Source organism: Pelmatolapia mariae, linkage group LG14, assembly GCF_036321145.2.
Source record: "Pelmatolapia mariae isolate MD_Pm_ZW linkage group LG14, Pm_UMD_F_2, whole genome shotgun sequence".
In the NCBI taxonomy this organism is placed as follows: domain Eukaryota; kingdom Metazoa; phylum Chordata; class Actinopteri; order Cichliformes; family Cichlidae; genus Pelmatolapia; species Pelmatolapia mariae.
Genome location: NC_086239.1, coordinates 12,432,680 through 12,450,466, shown reverse-complemented (window position 1 = coordinate 12,450,466; position 17,787 = coordinate 12,432,680). Strand labels below are relative to the sequence as shown.

The window sequence follows — 17,787 nt, the reverse complement described above, 5'->3', positions numbered from 1 at the left end:
TACCTGTTCCCAAAAGTCAATCATTTGCTGTTAAAATTATTTTGTTATTATTTATTTATTTAATTAGTTTGATTAGGTTTGTGATGCTTTGTAAGATGTGAAGGATGCATTTGTGCTGTGATCTGAAGTCTACAGTAGCTGCATGGGTCTTTCCTGGACTTCTAAGTCTAACTTGCCTGTCTCATTTTCATGAAAGGGGACCTATGATGTTCTTTCCTTATTCTGTCATATATGCACTATTGGGGGATTCTCATAATTCCCAACGCTTAGGGTTCAGTCTGCTCCAAACCTTTCTGACAGCTTTTTCAGTGCATGGCCAGTATAATGACACAGAGAGCAGCTATCTCTCAGGAAGACAGCCCCACACACCTATTGTTCCTTTAAAAAATTTTTTTTTGGCTTATTAAGGAAAGCCCATCACAGAAATGTTGTTTTAAAGCAATCTGCTTATGTCAATTCATTACTAAAAATATAATATGTCCCCTTTAATCAAATTTTGCTTTCTACTATCGATACAGAGTTGTGGTCAGAAGTTTACACTCATCATTGGTATAATTTTCATGTGATTTTGGGCTTTTAATGATTTATTTGAACTGCTATTTTTCCAGGGTGCACAGCATTCACCTTTAATCAATTTAAAAAAAACAAGAATTGGGGTGTAAAAGTTTGGATTTATTTTGGATTTTGCTTAAAAAGAATAAATCCTTTCTTAAATATATACATACACCATCTTAAATCTTTTCATAACTGGTACTGCAATTCTACAATTGATTTTAACTTGCCAATGCTGAAGCCTATTAAATTCTCATTAGTGGTCACGTTTGGCTAAAACTGGTAGTTTCAGTTTGCCAGCATATAAAGGATTTATTTCACAGCACTCACTGGATTGACCAATAGTCAGAACAATGGAAAAGTCCAAGGACTTCAGAGACGATCTAAGAAGGAGAATTACAAAAGTAAGAACGTCTCTTTGAATCATTTCTAAACAACTGAGGATTCTAAGATCATCATTTAAACAATTGCACATCAGTACAAGTTATTCAGATGTGTCATGACTTTGCCGAGATCTGCAGGAAGACCCAAACCCTCAGATGGTCAGGAACCCAGAAACCACCAAGGTTTAAGCCTGTCATGAACTGGAAACTGCTGGAACACCAGCATCACTGTCCACTGTAAAGCAGCTTGTACATCACCATGGACTGATAGAGTGCTGACCGTGAAAGAAGTCCCTGCTACAAAATCAGCAACTTTAAACTCAAGTGAAATTTGCAGCTGCTCACATGGACGAGCCAAATGTCTTCTGCAGAAAAGCTCTATGGACAGATGAGATAAAGACTGAGCTGTCTCGCTTGAAGAGTGGTCATATATACAGCCAGACTTTTGCCAGAAACTTGTTGATGGTTACCAAAAGTGTCAAGTTGAGGCGCAACTTGCAAAAGAACATTAAACCAAATATTAGTGGGGTACATGTATATGTTTGAGCCTGTATATATACTTTTGAGAAAATCCAAAGTCAATTCAAACTTCAACACCAAATTTTTCATTTTGTTTTTAAAGTTATTAAAGATATTTGTTGTACAGTCATTCAACAGTTCAGAGAAATCATAAAAAGACCGAGATTTACCAAGAGATTTATGCCCATGATGAGTCTATGAAAGCTTCTGACCACAACTATATACTGGAATATCTTCAACTAGGGGCTGATAACATATAATTTAAATGTAATTTCCCATTATAAAAGTATAGCTGTATGAACAAGCTATATAATTTCTATTTAAACTAATGTAAAAACAGGAGAAATGCTTACTGCTTTAGGGGTAGATTTTTGTCCTAGGAACCCCTCCGAAATATGTTAGCCTAGCCATGCTTAACCATGAGTACATGTGGCACAGGTCAACAGGAACAGCAAAGATGCCTCTGTGACGACTAAATCAGTGTTGCCAGATACAAATACACAGCTCCAGACAACATAATACACAGTGCAGCATGTGGTGTGCACACACATTTAGAAAGGACAACCGAGAAGCCTTTCACCAGATTTATTTCAAGAAAAAAAAGGATTTAAAATGTTGCACATTTGCCTACTTCTGAAAATTGTCCTTGTTCAATACATCCGAAGAACAAGATCACCAGCACTCAGAACTCAATGAAACAAATGATTAACAGATGAATATCCTGGATTTATTGGCCAGTATAAGCATCATTTATACATTTCAGATTTGCCTGGGTTATATATTATACGTATATCCCAAACAAACATATAATTTTCTTTCATCCCCTCTGTTAAAGTCTGAGCTTAGGGTTGTTCAAAAATGGCTTAGCAAAAAAAAAAAGAAAGAAAGAAAGAAAAGGAGAACAGAAGGCAACCACTTTAAACACATTACAGAATTGGAAAAAAAAAGTCCCATTGTAAATGATGACAGACGATCAAGAAACGTTTTCTTTTGAAACTCTTGATATTTACAGCAATTATATTTTTGCCACTTTTAACAATTATGTCACAGGTGATTGTTACGATGACGTTACGTCACAGGTTCGAGTCCCGCTGCTCTGTGATGATGGGAAATCGATTGTGTTCACAATCCATTGACAAGCTGTCATGACGTAGCGGGAAAAGTCAAATATGAACACAGCCCTCGTCGACACTCCAACATTAGAGAACAAAAATATTTTAAGTTCTGTCTGTTTTTTTTCTTTTTTCTTGTGTTTTTTTGTTTTCTTTTTCTTTTTCACTTTGCAGCTTGCCAAGAAAGTAGAAAATGTTTGCTTGGCACATTTAGCCCTGACTCTCTAAAACAAACAAACAAAAAAGGACAGATACACAATCGTGATAGAAAACTGAAGCATTTTAGGATTAAAATTGTCACACTCCATTGATTTGTGTTTCTTTTCTCAATGGAAACATCATGATCTAACACTTAAAAGGCTTTGGCAACTCAGACCTAAAGCAATAATTTAACAAGAGGCATAGGTATTTACATAGGAATCTATGCAGTGTCACAGAGGCAGACAATTTATATTGCACATGGAAAAAAAGGCAAGTACATGTGAAATGTTGGTTTCGAAATAACTGAAAAATAAAACAAAAAAAAAAATGAGAGAAAGAGTTCAAGAAAGAGAGAGTGGCTCTTATACAGACACGTCTGTATGCCCTTTAGAAACTTTGCAGCAAAACTATCTCGTCCACGGCAGATCAAGCACTTCCATCGAGCTAGCGCTGATGCATATCCCAATCTTGGTTTCACACATACATCACACCACTTTTAGAGGCGATTAACCTTCCTCACTAATGGCTCCTCACTAATTTTTTTCAAAAGGATCCCATGAGGATTCATAAGGTACTTTTCAAAGAGAAATCCTACATTTGTAACCTGTGATTTAAAAAAAAATGAAAAGAAGCTTTCATCTTCTTCCATTAACATTATCGGGGCAGCATAAAAGGAAAGGGGGGAGAAGAAGGAAGAAATTCTGATAGATCACTCGAGGTTTGTGTCAGCCTCGTTTCTGTGAACACCGCCTCTGTAGAGCTACACCGAACATTTCTCTCTTGCTCTTAACTACCTCTCTCTCACCCACGTAGACGCTCGTGCCCATCCACACATTCACTCATCCCCCGCCCCCTCCCTGTGCAGCCCACGTGCAATGGTGTCCACTTTCCCTTTGTAACTATTCAGCGGTTTTCCTCACATTGCTCTGCAGCATTTCCTACTTTAAGCATCGTAAGGTAAAACTGAGCAATAGCGTACTGTAACATAAAACTCCAGTCAGGTTTTCTATGAGGCACAAGCTGAGAACATAACTTTCTGACGCTTCCTTTGGAGTGCAGCAATAGTGAACTGCTGGATGGTTCCAAGAAAGAGTAATTTCTGTGATGGCTACATCTCTAGTTCCTTTAAAAAAAGAAAAAAAAACCCAGTCTGGATGCACTGAGAACTGAACAAAACGCTTTTATGTCTGACTGGGACACCCGAGGGTGGCTGTGCAGATAAAATAGAAAGAAGTGAAATGACGACTGTGACATCTGAGGTTCTTCACACGGGTATTTCACAGATATACATCTTCTCAGCTGATCATTCAGTCAAACACGTCGATACTCACGCTATCTCTATAACAAATATACAACATACATACTAAACAGACTCTTTATTTCAATTTTTATATATTAAAAGCTCTAAGAAAGGCAGCAAAGATGCGCAATAAGGCAGATCCATATGACACACTCGATGACACACTCTACTCTGGCACATTTGCACTTACAGATGAGATGGATCTTTTAAAGGGATTTGGTTACTCTTTACCTAAAGTGGGTTCATGAGGAAGTTAGTTAAAAATAGAAAAAAGAAGAAAGAAAAGAAAATGACCTAAATGAAGAGGAAATGTGACAGATGGAGGATGGTGAGAAGAATAAAGTTGGGAGTCTTTTGAGTTCAGTGTTTAATGCATGAAGAAGGGTCAGGGATCAGTGAGTCTGTCATTAATAAGTGATTGTCAAATTGTCTCCTAAACACCTAAAAAAGCAAGAAGTGAATCACTAAAAAGAAACAAAAACTCCCCGTGCATCTTGATGGTCATGAATTTATTATTACACATATCCTGAAAAGCTGTAACTAAAATGTGTTGAGACGGAGTGGAGATGGAAATGGAGTGCATTCATTTCTTAGTTAATGGGAAAAAAAATAAACACTGACCCAGATAAAAGGAATAAAACATGAGGTGTCCATACAGCATGCATTCATAAGCATCAGGTGAGGGCTATGGCAGCTGCTTTAAATCAATATAAGCTTTTATGACACATTTTACAGAAACTATAGCACTTTCATCTCACTGTTACATGTTGAAGTAGTCTCTGCTGTCACAATGAATCTTTTTTCCCCCCTCCATCTTGAGACACTATGTGCATGTACATATGTGTGTGTCAGTGTAGCTGTGTGTTTTTACAATCTTAATCAGGATCAGTACTGTATGAATGAGCTTGTGACTAGTGGTAAAAACCTATTATCCCGGTATAGCTGCTGAAATAGACAAAGTCACCACCTTCTGCCATCTTCAGCTGGAGACGTGTGGCTCCAGCACTCGTTTCAGATCGCTCGTCTGATTCAGTTTGAAACTTTTGTCCCGTCCTGTCTGGCCTCCTAAGCATCTAAGTGGTTGACAGCAGAGGGAGACCCGTGACTCTTAGGTCACTAAAAAGGTATCCTCAGCCTCTTACGGGACCACAGAAAACTCGACGAAAACCGTCCGCAGCCTGCTGCCGTCACTGACCCCTCCCTCCTTCTGTGTCGTCGAGGCAGCCGTTGAGGCAGTGGTCGTCACTCCCGAAAGCGCCCTGGGCCTGCAGCAGCTCGTATTCCTGGTCCAGGAAGTCGAGGCTGTTGTTGCTAGGCAACCCACGGATGGTGAACTTATGGGACACTTTGGTCCACTGCTCACGGTTAGCCGCCACCCTCTCGTACAGCTCGGTGGCCCCGGGAAACAGTTCAGACAGCAGCCTGAGAAGACAGGAGGCAGCAGGTGGTGTTAATTTTAGGCCTACACGTGATTGCTAATGAAGAGTCCTCAATGTCCCAGTCTGAGAGTTTGTTCAATTAATGCCACTCTAAATGAAATGGATTAATCATTCATATAAATTATTGTTTTAATTTTATTTCTTTAACTTCATGTAATGATTTGAACTGTGCTATCGGGTATTTAATGATCCAGTAACCGGCATTTTGATTTTTCACAGTTTGCAGACACAGCACATTATCAGAATAAACTGTATATATAGACAATGTTAGTGGCCAAAGTGATGTCAATCACTGGTTTTTGAAGTCCTGTTTTCAAGCTTCCACTTTAAGCATTATGTGTTTGTTTGGTTGCTTTTTCAATAACCAGATGTCATGTGCCAGGTCTGGGTCTGACTGAGAATCTGAGGATCATGTGTGCTCAAATGGTAGCGACCACAGGTGGCATAAAAGTCGTCACCCTTTGGTTTTTCAAATCCTGTTCTGAAACCTCGAGATGAGCGTTTGCCATCGCCATCTTCATCGATGATGACTTGTGTCATTAGCTAACAAGTGTGTGGTTCATGCCACCTCCACTTTGAAATGTAATATGAACAAGATTTACATAACAGACTTCATTTATTATTCAATAAGAACAAAACTGAGTTACCTAGTCCATAAAATCAGCAGAAAAGTGTTTCAAGAGGTCAAGATAGAAAGCTGATTTCCAACACACTTCTATTAGCACGGAAATCTTTTTGCAACCAAAACTAAACCCATCTGGTGGCCTTCAGATAAAATGCAGCTTTAAGCCACTAGGCACATTCTTCTGACCTAGAAGCTACATCCATGCTTTATTCTGTCTGTCTTAGTGACTTTTCAGTCACCAAGTAGTCCTGATTCATTGTTTATTTCACTCTTATGAAGACCCCAACCGGTCAAAGAAGAGATGGCTTCCCCTCCCCTGAGCCTGCAGGGGAGTTCTTACTACTCGCTCATGGGGATCGTCTGATTGTTGGACTTTCTGTTGTACATTGTAGTGTCTTTATGTTGAGGTAAAGTGGCTTGAAGTAACGGTTGTTGTGATTTGGCACAATATAAATATACATATATCAATTGAATTGAACTCCTGCGACCATAATTTACAAATAAATATCATGCTGTATTCAACAAAACATGAAATGAAACAGCAGAGTCGCCTCCCCTGCAGGCCATTAGACGTATTTTTCTATGATTATCACTTTAAAGGTCTATATATTGCAAATGTGATGCACTTGCTTAATTAAATTTACTGAATTTAATTAACATTAATTTCAAACTGTTAATTTCGACATAATGAATTTATCTACCTTTATCTGTTCTTGCTCCTTTAAATGAGTTACTTAGATGCTCAAATGTCCACCAGTTAGTTTTAAAAGTTTCAACCACAGTAAAAACAGTGCTGATGAGAGTGAATGCCAAAACAATCAGCCAAAAGACTCCAGAATCAGGGGATAATTTGTACATAATCTACAGTTTTGTTTTAAGCACATAGAGCAACGTTTCAAACTAAATCCTTTGTGTGATAAAAGGACCAAAACAGGTCCAATAATAATGAGTCTGTGCTGCTTTCACGTTTGTACGCACTTGTAGATCGGCATGGCGATATGCTCCATGAAGCTGATCTGCAGTTCCGGTATGTACGCTTTCTCTCTGTCCATCATCTCACTGGGCCTGTTACCCATGGCTTTTTCCTGCAAACACACACGCACAACGTTAAGCTATGATTAATGACCTCAGTCAGGCGTACAATAACACACTTTCACCACATGCTACTATTTTCACATGTCATTTAGCAGTTAGCGCACACTAAAACATACCAGATCTCCTTGAGAGAAGAACTCTTTATAAATCAGCTCCTGTAGGAACATAGCAGCAGATATTTGAAAGTCTTAACATGTGTCATACTTATAGAGACATCGCTATGTATGAAATTTAGTTTATTTGTCTTTTATGCAAACGTTTTATGCTGTTACCTGCCATAAACTGCAAGTCACTTCTATTAAAGTTCAATATTTGGTGTGATTGGGGTTTTTCACTGATAAAAATGCATTCTCTTGCTATTGAGATGATAATGTATCAACTGAGCACAGTAAAAGCCAATAAAGTCTTCCACAGAAATGTGCTATTGGTTTTGAGAACAAGGATTTACAGTTTATTTGCTTTAGGTGTTTGGAGATTGAGGGTGGAGGATTTGGGGCAAGGTTTACGGGTTTGGTGTTGGAAAGGGGGCAGGCCAAGATTAAACATAATCCTAAAATGGAGTGCGGTTTCTCAGAATAGAAAATAATGGAATACAGCTCAAAGGTTGTTTCCAGCTGTACAGCTTTGCATCTCATAATCTCCAATGTCCTAGAAATGGGTCAGTTTCACTGTACAAACACTGTTAATTAGAAATCTTTAGTCGTGTTGCTAAAAGATGAAACAGAAACTTCTTTCTCCTGCAAATCAGCAAACGCAGCATGAACCAGATCACACTAAAGCCTTTTCTATTTTCTTCTTACTTACAACAAACTGCTACAGTGTGTAGTTTACAAGGTCAAAATAATTACAGCTATTACTTCTACTAAGCTTTTGGAATTTGTACTGCAGTAATGCCAAAATATTAACAGTCTTAACTAAATTAAACACATTAATACAACATTTTTGCCACAAATTGCAAGTTCTAGTAAGTATGTGGTAATGTTTCTCGTATACTGGTGCAGAACACAAACTGACAGCAATTTTGCGTGTGGTTTTCCAGCCCTTGGTTTGGTCTGACAGGTCACACGAAGTCATCAACAGGCACAGCAGCAGGGAGTGGTGGGTACGGCTTTTTGGATTGTATCCATCTGAAAAACACACAAAACGCATCGCTCTGCGTTAACAGCATTTCAAGCAATGTTGCTGCCTTTCATCTCAGAGGAAAATCACACAATTCCGAAGCAAAAATGCTTCAAACTCATTGCATAAGGTTCATTTTAGTCTCCAATATGCAAAATGATAGAAGTGATAATAAAAGAAGGTCACAACAGGATGTTAGATAAGCAGACTTTGCGTGTTTGGTAGGAAGAAATGATTTTCCAGTGCCTATTAACACTCTACACATTCATTCAGTATTCTACTCCATGATTGACAAGTCACCTATTCTAGAGTGTGAGAAAGTTGCTAACTCATTTCGTGGTTTTTAATGTCCTTGAATTGCTTTAACGGCTCGAAATTGTTTCCACGGAGGAGACATCCACTCAGGATAACTTATAATTGGTTGCATTCAAGCGTAACAAACCACTGGCCTGGAGGTTACAGCCAATTACATTACATAAGAGTGTAAGCAACTGTCTTTTCTAAAGGGTAAATAGTCCAATGAAAGTGGAGGATTATTAAGAATGTCAGAGCTGAATGTTGCAAGCGTGACCTCGGATCTTTGCAAAATAAGTCAGTTCATGAAAAAGAAGCAAGTCATAGTGCAGAGGAAAATGGGTTGTCTGTCTGTCTGTGAGTGATCATTCAGCTCAGCAATGCATAATTTTACTGTACTGACCGAATGAAACGGTGAATTTCTAATGTTCTATAATGTTTCTTTTCCCTTATGAAATCAGGCCACTTTAATCTAAGGAGAAGTAAAAAGAAATATTGCTTTGCTTTCATTGTGAATAGACAATCAGAACCGAGCCTCCTGGAGCTGTTCACGGGTGTGAGTCTAAAGCAACTGCAGAGACGTGGCTGTGCATACTGAACATGTGACATGTACCATCAGACATCTTCTGCAGATCCTTGAAAATGCGAAGGTGGTGAGCAAGGTCCGTGGCCAGAATTATGTCTCTCATTAAATCCAACATGCGCTGGTAGTCCTAGAGACATAAAAAAAAAATCTTTAGCTTGCATAGGCGGTGATAGAAGCAAATGAAATATATGAAATCAGCGAGAGATTGAGAGAGAGAGAAAAAAGAAAGTTGTTGAAATGCACGAATGGAGAGAGGGTTTGATAATTTACCTTCCTGGAGAACTTCTCAAAGATGTTGCAGCCATGAGTGTTCAGAATAGCGATGGCCTGGGCAAAGTGATGTCTCTGGCGTGGTGAATAAAGCATAATGACAAAACATGTTAGAAAACGGTGACTCTAAAGTGACTAATGCTGCAATGCAAAAGGCAAAAACCAATTTAAATTCCTCACATTGCCTCATCGCTGCTGCAAAAAAATGTCAAGATTGATTTTGGCCACTAGATGTCCTAGCAGAACACTACATTAGCAGCTCTCAGATAATGGCATTCATTAACTATGAAGGAGCAAGCCTATACCAGTAATCGCACAATCTTATCGTCTCTGTCATAGGAAATAAAGATTTACACAGTCAGTGCGAAAACTTTGAGAGACTTTACCTCCATCACAGATCCCTCTGAGCTGTAGAGAGCAGCCAGCACAGATTGCTGGAAATATAACAGACACACAATTGAAACACAATCCTTTTAGCATGCGCGGCACATTGATTCAAATCAACATCCTCCAATAAAATGTAGCAGTGTTTTCTCTTTAACAGGAGATGGCAGCTCTCAATTGAAAAAATAAAAAATAAAATAAAATATATATATACAAAAGCTTATCAATGATGGATTACTTTTGTCTTATAATGTGTGTCTGATTTAGGTTTGTGCCTGATTAGAGTGTAGCAGGGCGACACGCTTCTAATCACCTCGTGATTAGACCCTGATAAAACCGTGCAACCCTCGATATTACCCGGGATGCTTCATCTCGAGCATTTAAAGTAAAATTTTCGACATTATCATCACTGTCACTGTTGTTGTCATGTTAAATGAAATAGTTTGTGCGTTGCTCGCCTTCCTGGCTTTTGTCAGGCGGGGAAAGTGATTCACAAATAACATCCCACTAACGTTTGCTTTTTAATTTATTCATATGTTTTTTTTTCTTTTTTCATTTACAGTAAACAATACATACTAATACAATATTGTTAATGCAGAAACCACTATCATGTATTGCAATATCTTCTCTTCTTCTGTCTCTTATCTCCTCTTATTGTGTTCTTTCTCCCTCAGTCTCATCTGAATGGTTAGTATCTGGGCAGAGTGGATCTACAGTCCTCTGGGGATCCTCAGGAGTGGGCGGTTTGGGAAGGCAGGCCAGGTCACTGTTCCTATCCTCTCGAATACACACTCTGTATTTGAGAGGATAGGAAGCCCAAATAAACAGGCAAAATAAGTGGAAAGATACCACAGTATATACCATAATAATAGATATAAGTTAAAATTACTGAACTCATATATCCAAAAATGAAAAATGCCAAAGACAAACACAGCTTCACGGGCATAAAATTATATTTTTGTGGCACCAAGGTGATCCCTAAAGAGGGTACATCGATGCATCTGGCCTTTTGCTCATCCATCTATCCATCTATTTATCTCAATGGATCATCTATCAGTCATGGATTGGTTTTTACAGAGCCCAGACCTCAACATTATTGAAGCAGAGTGGGATCATCTTGACAGAAACATCGAAAGAAGAGCTTTAAATGTCCTTTAAGAAGCCTGAAGAACTATTCTTGAAGACTACTAAAACAAATGAAAAGACTAAGAGAGTTCATGGTACCACGCTGGTACCTATTTTTTGTTACCTTCCTTGTGGGTTTGTATATATTTAGCTGTCATTTGTATCATTATTTTCCTTGCTCTAATTAGTATTTAGTTTTCTATTTATCAAATAGCTGCTTTAGTTGAATTCACCGTGTTTAAGAGTTCAGAAGCCTCGTCTGTTTGCTGCGGCTCTTTGTGGTTTCCTTTTAGGATTTATTCATTTTTATTCATATGTTTTATTCCTTATTAAGATGCCAAGTTTTCAGTTGTTATTAGTTTTTATTTTTACCGTTGACGTTGCTTTTAGTTCATTTCCTTTTTTGCTCCTTTTTGTCGCAGTCTTGTCTGCGTTTGTCTTTCGTCTTTTTACGTTCCTCCGTCTCATCCGCCGATCTTCCCTCCGTGTCAGGCTCATTCTATTCCATCCATTGTGTTGTGTTGTGTCACACTTCCTGTTTTCTGTGTCTTGTGATGTGTTTACTTCCCCATCTCGTTATATTTGTTGGCTTCAGCTGTGTTAGCACCTGCTACCGCTCCTCTCTATATCAGGTGTGTCTCTGCCTCCCTCTGTCAATTGCAGTTGTGTGTACCCCACTGCTGTACCTCCCTGCTCGGAGCTTCCCTGTATCTCCTAGTGTTTTTGGATTACTTGCTCATTTCCCTGGTTTGTTTACTTATTATTGTGTTTATTTTCCCTATATCAGCTTTTGGACTGAATAGAAGATTAAAAACATAATGCATTTTTTTGTCAGCATGCATAAAGTTGCAGCCCTGCTTAGAGCAGTGTTTATTTTCCTATTTTTTTTGTATCATTCCTATTGCTTTCTAATAAAACAAAAGCAAAGTATGTGCTCTCACCGAGGCCACTTGGAAAGAGTTGTTGGTGCCACGGTGGTCCAGATCATGGCACATACAGGAGACAAAGAGCGCTAATATTTCTATATCCCTAGAAGACAGCAGGCATAGGAGAATCATTTTAAATACAAATGATATAAAAGGTCATTATAAAGTCTTTTGAGAATTGTGTACTCACTCGAGGTAGTTGGACAGCCCTAGGTTTTTGTAGAGCAGGTAGCAGAAGTGTGAGACGGAGAAAGCGTGCATCCAGTTGTGGTAGGGAGGGTCTCTGTAGCCTTTCTTCACCATCAGACAGAACCTGGCACCAAGGCAGCAGTTTAAAAACACTCTCATGACTTTTTTACCAACATGTAACTCAGTGGTAGCCCTGGAAATTCTCATTCACAACCCATCTCTCCATCAGCTTTAAATAAAACAAACCTGATTGAAGATTTTGCTACATAACAACAGCTTATGTCTCTGTTCCTCCTCCTAGGGATTTGGCTCTTATAGCTTACAACGCAATAATACTTAACAATGTAGCCAGAGAATCATTAATAAATAAAGTAAATATTCTTTATTTAAACAGCTGATGGAAAATGATTTAAAGCACAGGCTCTTATACACAGCATATAAATTGATGGATGTCAGACCTGGCGAGCGTGTGCATGTCGATCTTATAGGTGTTGATGAAACCCATGTCTTCAAACATGCTGAGAACGCACTGCAGACACACAACAGGAGCAGTTATATCAGATTTTGTTCTCTTTAAATCTTTGTGCTGACGGCATTCAGACACACACTCTCTCTCTCTGCTTCTTACCATCGGCGTGGTGTCATCGGGAAGGGAGCGCGGCGTGTACGTGAACTCTGCGAAGCACGGGTCAATCTCGTTCACTGGGTCGATGCCAGATACCAGCAGCTTAGTCACCTCTTCCTCTGAAACCTGCCACAGACTCATACTGAATCATACTGAGTAAATAGCATGGACACTGTCAGTAAGTGCTGTGCGTCGCTTTGCGAGAGTGAGTTTGTGCGATTAAGAGATGTGATTTCACCTTCATATGGTACATCATCATTTCATTGGCCAGATGGGATCTGAACTGAGCCTCGTGGACTCTCTTGTAGAGCAGAGACTGGAGGAAAAACGGCACATTAAAACGTTGCTAATTCATTTTTAGTAAGAATGAATTCATTATATCATCACAATAACTGGATAAACGGCGAAGACAAACAGAAAGAAAGAAATTAAATTAGATGTTTGTGATATAAAGTAATAAAGTTCAGTGAAATATTATAATATCAGGATCTCCTACTTATGATCGATCTTCCAGCTGGAACCATTTTTTGCTTTTCATAGTACCACTGACCACATGCTAGTGAGAGTTGAAGTTCTTATCTTTTATTTTGAAACTATGTTTGTGGGTGGCTGTGGCAAAGAAGGTAGAGCAAGTTAGTGGTTCGACTCTCCCTGTCTTTATGGTCTTTTACAGAGTCTTTTACACACACTTACTTTACAAAGTAAGTGTGTGGATGAGGCATGTACTAAAAAAAATGCTTTGAGTGCTCAGATACAGTAGAAATGCACTAAATAAGTGGCATTTACCATCTTTGGATGCACTGAAGCAAAAAATCAGGTTAGCAGTTTTCCTAAATTATGTGATTTTTATGGATAAATTATCCAGATTTTTGTTTTGGCCTTTCGTTCACACACAAAAAGCATTTTGATCTCTGAAAACTGACCTTTGAAAAAGACATACAGGAAACAAACATTAAGGCACAAGAGCCACTATAAACATATGTTGCAGAAAATTATAATTGATTTTCAGCTTTTGCTCCTGCTTCTAAGACGTGCGCCTGATTTTTGATGTCAGACTGTGTGCCGTGTTATTGTTTGTAGGCCTCTGAGTGGCCACCATTTCTGTATGATCAGGATTTTATCGCAACCTGTTGCTTGGGCATGATCTCGTTTTGCATTTTCATGTGGACAAAACAGTGTTTGTATGGATTTTTTTCCTTTAATGACAGTGAAAAAAACCCTAAAACCGTGTACGTGTGGACGTAGCCCAACTTATATGGCTGAAAAACATGTTTAGCTGCTTTGAAGGAAACTCTTAATCCTCTTCAGCTTTCAGTTTGCCAACCTTCGTGTCTGCTCTTCTTGCGCCTCTCTGTTTGTTTTCTGAGTTTTGACACCTTTCAGTTTTTCCCCATTTGTTTTTCCTCACTTGGACTTTCGTATTTTGTTTGGGCTTTTGTCGGATTACCTGGAATATTCTTCACCGCCTTTTTCCAAGCACATCAAAGCCATTTTCAGTTGTCTCACCAGTTTGTGATTACACACATATTATGTTTGTTACTGCTTTTACATTCACATTCAAATGGTAAACCTGTGATTCATGATTAACAAGCATGTTTTAATTTTCGTGGGCTTTTCACAGCCCTACATCTGGCCCCCGCTTTACCTTTTAGTACATGAGGGAGCTTTTTACAACCCTGAGAGTACTCTACAGCATGATACTGGGTGAGATCTGATGAATAATATATCTGGCTGTGCTTTAAATGATTAATTAGTGGCCTCGAAAGCAATTATTTTTTTTCTATCAAATATATTTATAGTTTGTAGATAACCTATTAAGTACCAGCAGTCATTCAGAGGTCACACTCTGCAGGAGCTACTCAACATGAAGTGACTCTGTTTATTAGAACGGGAAGACATTTTCTTTTATCTGAGATCAGGGTGGTGAAGGATGAAAAAGACAATATTTCAACAGATTTTGTGGGCGATAACAAATATATCTCTCCTTGTTTGTTCATCGCTATTATCACAGACGTGATCGTCTTCATAATCGTCTCTGTGAGCCGCGCACAGCTGTTCAGCTGGAAGTATGTTAATAAGTTCAGTTTGCAGCAATCATACAATGTCAATGAACTGCACCACGAAAGCCGCTCACTTCCATCTGACTGAATCTCCTTAAATTTCCCTCGAGACTTTCCTCTTCTCTGCCTCGACTGAGCATTTCACTCCCGCTGAGCTGATCTCATCTCGCCAGGACGGGATCAATCTTTCTGACATCGTCAACTATTTTGGGGAGAGACTCCTAATGATGGATATACTGTAAATGCTAAACTCACTTATATTTGCATCATTATAAGGATGCATGGAACTTGCAGAGATTACATTATTTAAAAATGAAGCTGACTTATTGACCGAGAGAGCCAGTGTGTATGAAGATGAATTGTGTAGCAGTCTGGATTTATTCACTGCTGCTCACAGAGATAATAAGAGGAAGTTTGGAAAGTGAGAAGTTATAAAATAATAGTTACTGGAATTCAATTATTTCTGCTCACGTGCTCATGTATGTGTGTTATTTTTAACAACTTAGTCTCTTTGATTTAAAGGGAGTTAGAAGAGACTCACATGTGCAATGCTGATGCCACAGTAGATGGAAAAGGCTGTCGCCAAATCCTCATCGAAGCGGTTGAACCACGGCCCATTCATCTTATTCACCAACTCAGCAACGCCGATGACTTCTGGAAAACGGAAGATTTAAAGAGGAAAGGGGTGAGGAGAAGAGGAAGGTGGAACAATTAGGGAGGAAATGATTAAGCAGGAAGAAGGGCGAGAGATGCAGGGATGGATGGAGGCGGGTGAAAGTTGATGAAGAAAAATGGAGAGTGGAAGAGGGAGCGACAAGGACGAGAAAATGAGGCACAAATGGCAAAAGTCAACGTCGAGTCAAAAAGGTCTGCTAACTTGAATTGATTTCACGGTGGAGTCAAACCTAATTGCACATAAAAAGCTCTGAAATTAAAATGTTAATATGATCCGCAGACAGCTTCTTTTTTTTACATGGAGACAAATGACACTGAATGCAAAGCTTCTCCGTGGATACAGCAGAAACCATTAGGCAGCAGCATCAAAATGGAGAAGAGGTTTCTGAAAGTCTGGAACACAGAAGATGGTCTAAAGTGCACTTTATACATTTAGGCACAAGGACGTGATGTAACCTCTCTTTGTGCTATTCCGAGAATGTAGCTCCACTTTTAAAAAAAACAAACAAGAGGGCAATAATGCACTAAATATGATGTTTTAAAATCTGGTGTAAGTTGCTTAGCTTTTATACAAGTCACAGAGAATATACTTTTCTGTTTTTGCACGACATCTATTACAGTTCTTCTTGTTTGTTGGGTTTCTTGTGAAATAATGCTGGTCTGGTCTCGAGGGTAGACCAGTTCAGCACCTGCTCTCTTTTATTGTAGCTCTTGGAAAATATACAAAATGTTTTTTGGGATTTTTATACTGAAATAATTAAAGATTTTCCTGAAAACACGTCTAAATGGCAGTAAATGTTGTTTCATATTCATATTTACCCTTCAGCATTAAAAGTTCCTTTATAGATGTGTACGTTGCCTACACAGTGTACGCTAATGCATCCCCTTTTCCAGTAAAGGTACTGGTTTTTGAACTGTTCACTGATAACATCCATGTCCATGATTTCCAAAAATATTTTCATACCAAAGGAGAGGTTTCACGTCAGCCTCTCTTAACTTTTTTCTTTGCGTCATAGAGCTTTAACTTGGATGCGCTGATGGTTTGCATTTGCTGGTTTACAGAAGCCGTCCTGATCATGTGTAGTAATATTCACTACAGAATCACGTACATGTTTAATGCAGTGTTTCCAGAGGCCAGCAGACCAGAGCTACTCAGTAATGGTTAAAGTCTTGTCCTCTGCAAAAAGAGCTTTGTCTCAATTCCCTGCATCTTTTAATGATATTAATCACTGTATGTAACAAATTCCCCAAATTCTCTGGAATTACAGTATTGAACAATTTGCCCTTCCCTGAGTGTTGAGACCCTCCCCATATTTACTTGTAAAAGACTCTTTGGGATGTTTTTTTGTTAGACACAGTCCTGTTACTAATTATCCTAATGAGATGTGAGCTGTTCTGCCAGGTGTCTTGTTTTTAGCATTACATTATGTTTAAGGCTTTTGATCCTCTTGCCTGAACTGTTTTGAAATGTGCTGCTAACCTCCAATTTCAAACAGGCTTTGAACTGTTGTCAAATCGAATTACATTAAAATGTTCTGCAAACGAATACATTCATCATTTTACACATAGTTCCCACTTTTTGGTACACAGGGTTGTATATTTTGCATGATTTCATCAGGAAATCCCTTTGTGTTGAACTCACTGGTATGAAATGAAAAGTCCAAATGTGTGTGTTCATGCATTGTTACCGTTATTCTCATCTTTGATGGGGAAGCAGAGGATGTTGCGAGTCCTGAAGCCCGTGCTGTCATCCACCCCACGATAGAAAAGAGGATGAGAGTAGGCGTCCTTAATGTTCAAAATCTGACCAGTTGTCGCCACGTGGCCGGCAATGCCCTGATCGGCTGGGATGCGAAACTCATTCTGCGCTCAGACACGAAGACACACACAGTTTTGTCTTTACTTAACAGCTGACAGGATAGGGAGACAATCAGCAAGTGTAATCATATAAATATCTTGGGACCATAATCAATGAAAACCTGAATTTTGATGAGAATTGCAAATTGGTCTGGAAAAAGGGTCACAAGTGCCTTTACTGCCTTAGGAAACTTGCTCATTTCCACATTGACTGAACAATTTAACTTCATTTTATCGTCCTTTTATTGAGTCTGTTTTATCTTTTTGTTTGGTGGCATGGTTCGGTCAGACCTCTGTTGCAGAGAAAAACTGACTGAATTGGATAGTGAGATGGTCCAGTCGTCTGATAGGTGAGTCACAGCCCTGTTTAGCCTCCCTTTACACTAAACAGGTACAACGGATGGCTTTATCAATTCTTAATAATGGTTCCCATCCTCTACGGGGTGAATTT

The 17,787-nt window shown here is 38.9% G+C and overlaps 1 protein-coding gene across 3 annotated transcripts in view; it reads right to left on the bottom strand.

Annotated features, from left to right (window-relative positions):
• Positions 1-2,031: 2,031 nt before the first annotated feature.
• Positions 2,032-17,787, bottom strand: part of LOC134640857 (cGMP-dependent 3',5'-cyclic phosphodiesterase) — a 170,296-nt gene continuing 154,540 nt past the window's right edge. For all 3 annotated transcript variants that reach the window (XM_063492896.1, XM_063492897.1, XM_063492898.1), the window contains 14 exons: positions 17,168-17,342; positions 15,346-15,458; positions 12,983-13,060; positions 12,748-12,870; positions 12,578-12,648; positions 12,121-12,243; positions 11,946-12,033; positions 9,882-9,929; positions 9,496-9,570; positions 9,253-9,352; positions 8,241-8,353; positions 7,343-7,381; positions 7,110-7,216; positions 2,032-5,489 (listed from right to left, as the gene is read on the bottom strand). In XM_063492896.1, the coding sequence (XP_063348966.1) occupies positions 5,255-5,489; positions 7,110-7,216; positions 7,343-7,381; positions 8,241-8,353; positions 9,253-9,352; positions 9,496-9,570; positions 9,882-9,929; positions 11,946-12,033; positions 12,121-12,243; positions 12,578-12,648; positions 12,748-12,870; positions 12,983-13,060; positions 15,346-15,458; positions 17,168-17,342 (1,488 nt within the window). In that variant the 3' untranslated portion in view covers positions 2,032-5,254. The remainder of the gene's footprint in view (positions 5,490-7,109; positions 7,217-7,342; positions 7,382-8,240; positions 8,354-9,252; positions 9,353-9,495; positions 9,571-9,881; positions 9,930-11,945; positions 12,034-12,120; positions 12,244-12,577; positions 12,649-12,747; positions 12,871-12,982; positions 13,061-15,345; positions 15,459-17,167; positions 17,343-17,787) is intronic.